Source organism: Patella vulgata, chromosome 6 (assembly GCF_932274485.2).
Source record: "Patella vulgata chromosome 6, xgPatVulg1.2, whole genome shotgun sequence".
Classification (NCBI taxonomy): domain Eukaryota; kingdom Metazoa; phylum Mollusca; class Gastropoda; family Patellidae; genus Patella; species Patella vulgata.
In genome coordinates this window covers 726,542-732,614 of record NC_065884.2, presented here as the reverse complement: position 1 = coordinate 732,614, position 6,073 = coordinate 726,542, and the positions used below count along the sequence as shown (strand labels likewise).

General features: G+C 36.0%; 1 protein-coding gene across 1 annotated transcript; it reads right to left on the bottom strand.

Annotated features, from left to right (window-relative positions):
* Window positions 1–1,061: 1,061 nt before the first annotated feature.
* LOC126823961 (zinc finger protein OZF) lies at window positions 1,062–4,598 on the bottom strand. The gene is made up of 2 exons (XM_050553031.2): window positions 4,460–4,598; window positions 1,062–3,850 (listed from the first exon to the last, which is right to left on the bottom strand). The coding sequence occupies exon 2, from the start codon at window positions 3,808–3,810 to the stop codon at window positions 2,197–2,199; it is 1,614 nt and encodes a 537-aa protein (XP_050408988.1). The 5' UTR covers window positions 3,811–3,850; window positions 4,460–4,598; the 3' UTR covers window positions 1,062–2,196.
* Between the last annotated feature and the right edge of the window lie 1,475 nt (window positions 4,599–6,073).

Sequence of the window (6,073 nt, the reverse complement as noted above, 5' to 3'; positions counted from 1 at the left end):
AAAGATCCCTTGGCAGTTGGAATTCGATATAAGAGTAGGCGATAGTGCCGCTGCCCGGGCAAAATTTCCCTCATAGCACACTGTATGGCGTATGCCTGTCTTCATTAGCCCAGTATAAGAGCAGAACAGTAGGACGTTAAACCCCATTTCATTTCATTTCAGATCAGATGATAACTTTTGTCGTTAGAACGTTCATTACCAGGTTTAACAAAGTGAGACAAGGGTCATAACTCTGAAATTCAATACCTTGGTTCCTTCTTTTCACTACAATAATGCATATAAATTACATACCGATCGGAAGTTAACTTTGGTCATTAGAGCGTTCAAAAGGTGCAACGAAGTAAACCAAGGGCCATAACTCCAGAAGAATTTCACGGATCACTAATGCAAACACATATATATCAATTTCAAAGCAACCAGATGGTAAATGTAATCTGCCGAGTGCCAACAAGAAATTGTGACCGACGTACATCAACGTAAATGTAGGCTATTTCCTAAATAATAAGAATACGGTTGTTAACACAAACTGTCTTTAATATTTCAAGAGATAATGATCATTTATACAATATTTAAATATGAAAATAGTAATTATTTAAATATGAAAATAGTAATTATTTAAATATGAAAATAGTAATTATTTAAATATGAAAATAGTAATTATTCAATAATGAAAATGGGAATTATTCAATAATAAAAATATTAATTATTCAATAATGAAAATATTAATTATTCAATAATGAAAATAGTAATTATTTAATAATGAAAATAGTAATTATTTCATAATAAAAATTCAATATTAAAATAATAATTATTTAATATTAAAATAATAATTATAAAGTTATTGAAAAATGAAAATAAAAATCATTCAATAATGAAATAGTAATTTTTCAATAAATTATAATAGTAATTATTCAATAATGGAAATAGTAAATATTCAGTAATTATGGAAATAGTGACTATTCAGTACTGAAAATAATATAAGCAATAAGCAATATTATGAAAATAGAAAATAAGCAAATAATCTAAGATATTTAATTACGAAACTTTTAACTTATCATTATTGCTTTTCGTACTTTATCTATGACCTACAATATACTAAAATTTAAAAATTATAATTCTTGGGCCTGTTTTCGAAATTTTAACTAAGATAAAATCCAAATTTTATTAATTTGATTGGATAATATTAGATTGATTTTAGTGCTTAGTCAATCTAAACTGAAGTATCTACTAAAATTTGGATTTTATCTTTAGTTAAGATTTCAAGAAACTGGGCCCTGGACCTTAAGATAATTAATAAGTTTATGATGCTGTCTTATTTTCAAATGAAATGAAATGAAGTTTAATGTCCTACTTCTCTACACGACTGGGTTAATGAAGTATACACCATAAAGTCTGCTATGTGGGAAATTTTGTCCATACAGTGGCACTCTACGGCCTAGTCTTATATCAAATTTCAACTACAAATGGGGGATCATGTGGCTAAGTGGGTAAGACGCTGGCTTGCTAGCCTGCAGGTCTGGTGTTCGATATCTGCATTTGCCGAGAAAGTCATTCCAGATTTTTCGGCGTGGTTCCCCCTTGTCAGTGATGCAGGATGGAGGGCCTGACAAGGACAGCTGTCTAGTCATTCAGATGGGACGGAAAACGGAGGTCCCGTGTACACATCAATTGGCGTGCACATAAAAGATCCCTTGGCAGTTGGAATTCGATATAAGAGTAGGCCGTAGCGCCGCTGCCCGGGCAAAATTTCTCTCATAGCACACTGTATGGCGTATGCCAGTCTTCATTAGCCCAGGTTAGAAGCAGAACACTAGGACGACGTTAAACCATCATTTCATTTCATTTCATTTCAACTACAAATGGTAAGGTGCACGTGAAATTGGACTTGGGACCTCGTTTTTTTGTCTCATCTCAATGACTACGAATTATCCCTTGCTAGGTCGTATGTCCCACACCACTGATGGGGGGGGGGGGAACCACGCCGGAAATTCCCTATACACTTTCTCGGTTAAACACTGGACCTAGTTAGGGAGCCAATGTCTTACTCACTCACTGTGCCACCGTACATGTAGTTTCCCGTCTCATTTTGTAAAATGCTGGCACTGTTTGAGCTGCAATTCTCAATAACCTGTAAATTTCTCGACCAATCAATTTCACTACCAAAGCTTGAAGCAATCCACAATGATGAATACGATGTTACCCATGTGATTGGACATGTTTTTTCATGTTGTCATGCCTACTAAATGTTTTATCACAAATATCACATTTATAAGGTTTTTGACCGGTATGTTTCCTTATGTGTAATTTCATATTATCGCGACGTGAGAACTTCTGATCGCATACGTCACATGTGAAGGCCTTTTCCTTGTGACATGACAAGTGAATTTGAAGAAGGTTTTCGCTCCTGAATTCTTTTCCACATATTTCACAGATCATTTTCAAATCTTGATGAACGCTCATGTGCGTGTTAAGTGCGGATTTAGTATTGCACTTTTTCCCGCAAATAGAACAAAGTTGTTTGTAGCGCTGTTCGTGTACTCGTCTAGTATGCTTTAGTAGTCCTTTTTTGCTGTGGTACTCCTTTTTACATTGATCGCAACTAAATTTATGGCTCTCATGAATGCCAATGTGATCGCTTACTCCCTGCTTGCTAAAGAACACCCTGTCGCAAGCGGGGTACGTACACTTATAACTTCCTCGGTTACGATCATGAGTTCTTTCATGGGTTACCAAGACATATTGATAGCTAAATTTTTTATCACAAAATTGACATTGATGGGGTTTTTCTGATTCTGGTAAATGAGATAATTCATGCATCGACAAGTTATATTTGTCGGAAAAGGACTTATCACACTGTGTGCATGTATAGAGTAAGCAGTGTCGACCTGAATGGATTTTGAGATGGTTTGTGTAGTCTGCTTTTTTCTTGAAGTATTCGTCACAAACTATACATTTAAACAATTCATTTTCTTTCCTTTCACCATGTTTCAAGAGTTTGTGTTTCTTTAAATCTGTCCATTTTAAAAATACATCCGAACATTCTTCACACTTGTGATGGTTATATTGTAAATTTATATGTAAATCATAAAGTGACTGATCATTAAAGCCTAAACCACAGACACATATATATTTCTTCGTAACTTTATTAACACCGTGAAGTTGGAGATGAGCTTCTTGATCCGAACTTATACTGAATCTTTCTTCACATACATGTATTTCACATACGTTATCATTTGTTTCATTCATATGTTTTTCTTGTTTGTGTTGGCTAATTTCTTCTTTTGATTTAAAAATATCCTTGCATATATTACACACAAAATGCTTGTCTTCTTTATGTTGCTTTACTAGATTCACAGTGGCGAACGATTCCTCACAAATACTGCAATATTTGGTGTGTATTTGTTTATGACTTTCCAATTTAGTGGCGCAATCGAATAAAATAAAGCATATTGAACATCTTAACTTGTCTTGTTTTTGTTGACTGGTATGGTTGCTGGTGTCTTGACCATGGGTACTATAGTTACTTGTGTCTTGACCTTGGGTACCACGGTTACTCATGTCTTGACCATGGGTACTATGGTTACTTGTGTCTTGACCATGGGTACTATGGTTACTTGGGTTTTGACCTTGGGTACCATGGTTACTAATGTATTGACCTTGGGTACTATGGTTACTTGTGTCTTGACCTTTGGTACCATGTCCACTGGTATCTTGACCTTTGGGTACTATGGTTACTGGCATCATAATTACCTCGGTTAGTATGGACTTGAGTATGGTGTTACTTGTGTCTTGAACTTGAGAAGAATTCATTCTGGTTGTAATGATCAAATATTGTTCACATCGACAAACCCTAAAATTAGTAAAATGAAACTATTATGAATGCAACTGACAAGTTAATAATCAATTGTAACAATTAATAATTAGGCAAACATTCCTGCGTTATGTGAAACAAAATCATAGTAGTAGCAATTCCCTACTACTGTACATAGGCCTATATGTATGTAGACACCAGCATTATTAATAGTGACGATCATGTTTGATCCAACTGCCTTTTCTATTTCCATCACTTTTACATTTTAGGATTAGGATTAGGGTTAGGGTCAGGTATTTAAGATTAAAGCCTATAAATTCAGGGTTCGGAGTTTAGGAATCAGATAAAAAAAACAATCAGTAATTACTAAATTAGACAAAATCTTCAAAACAACAATGAAATATTGAGACACCTGATGCCATTATTCATTATAGTTATAGTGTCTGACAAAAAGTTCAGAGCTGATGCAATAGCGCCCAAGTTCAATGGGAGTCACATCAACATCAACAATGAATATTGAATGATTCACTGGACATTTCGAATCACTTTGTTTGTTGTTGTCACTGTCAGTTTGCCAATGAAACTGAAAACTATATTTCTGATAATCGTTGGGTGCACTTGGCATTGAGAGCTGCCCTCGAGACTTACCTGTATGTCTATCATAGTATCGAACGGAACAGTAGGACGTTAAACCCCATTTCATTTCATTTCTATCATATTCATAGAGTATCAACGTCTTTCATAAATTCACTGAACTGCTATGGCGCGCAGACGTATACCGCACGATAATGACAGCCGCCAAAAGGGAGATAACTTACAAAATTCATACAGGGTACAGACCACTACCGTTTAGTATTTGTTCGTTTTAACTGAATTTATATGGTTAGTTTTCAAATTGTCAGCCCATCTTTATGGGGTTTTTTTCTCATAAAATTCCGCAGCTATAGTAAGAGATTGGTTAAAGAATTTCATATTTTTAAGTTATATTTTTAAAATGTATTAAAATAAAGCCTTAAAATAGATGGTATCTATAAACAGTCCTACCAAGCCTTGTTAAAGAATAATCCTATTAATCCTATATTTCACTATTGCCAGTTGAGAAATTGACAAAAATATCATTTTCAACTTAAAATTCAAACGCTTGAAGATAGCTATTCCATGGGGGGGGGGGGGGGGGGAGAGATAAAAAACAAGGGAGGTAATTGTGTTATTATTTCCGGTGTGAATGATTTTATAAGTGTGGTAATGATACCTATGATCGTATAATAGTGAGTTGACAACCTATTGAGCAAAAGACATAGAAATAATTATGTTTTGATTTTCTTAGAAAATATGAAATTCTCGCTTTAATTGTCATTGGCGAAAGGAAAGATAATGGGTTTAACATCCCACTCCGAATTTGATGACCATCGGGAATCAGGATTGATATTCCACTGTTCATTTCAGGTTCTGTTGATCTAGCAGTCTTGGCTGATAGAGGTCCTTAGTATTATTATACCTTGTTCCCCTCTTGTCAGCGTGTCTAGTCAGTCGGATGGATCGACAACACGTTGGTGACTCCATAAATTATCAACACTTGAGAGTTAGAGAAATTGGGTTTAATGGCCATTTTGGGACTAACACGTGGTTTAATTTTATTTCAATAATTCAGTTGCGCATAGGGTTCTTTAGCAGTGGGAGAAAACCGGAGGGCCCGCAGAAACCCCATGAGGTTGGTGGGGCGACCCTACTTGTTATGTACAACCGGAGAAACAAAAAAAAGCCAGTTGACTCAATGACAGACCCTATGATATAATGCAAATGCGCTATAATCATTCGGCCATCCAACCAGCGCCCACGTGGCGTTTAAAGATAAGAACGGAATTCAATGAACAGTAGTTGGACAAACCCTTTCCTAGCACAGCACATTGAATGTCCATTTTTGTATCCCAGTTGATGCAGGTAAAAAGGAAAGGAAATGAAAAGAAATGGGGTTTAACGTCCCACTGTTCTGTTCCAAACTGGACTAATGAAGACGGGCATACGCCATACAGTGGGCTATGAGGGATCTTTTACGTGCACACCAATTTGACACGGGACCTCGGTTTTTAGTCCCATCCGAACGACTAGACAGCTGTCCTTGTCAGGCCCTTTGTCCTGCATCACTGACAAGGGGAAACCACGCCGGAAAATCTTGATGAACTTTCTCGGCCAATGCAGGGATCAAACACCCGACCTCCAGGCTAGCGAGCCAGCGTCTTACCCACTTATGTGTAAGAGATG

Excerpts from the sequence above, each read along its gene's own strand:
- LOC126823961 (XM_050553031.2), bottom strand. The coding sequence starts at position 3,810 with ATGAATTCTTCTCAAGTTCAAGACACAAGTAACACCATACTCAAGTCC.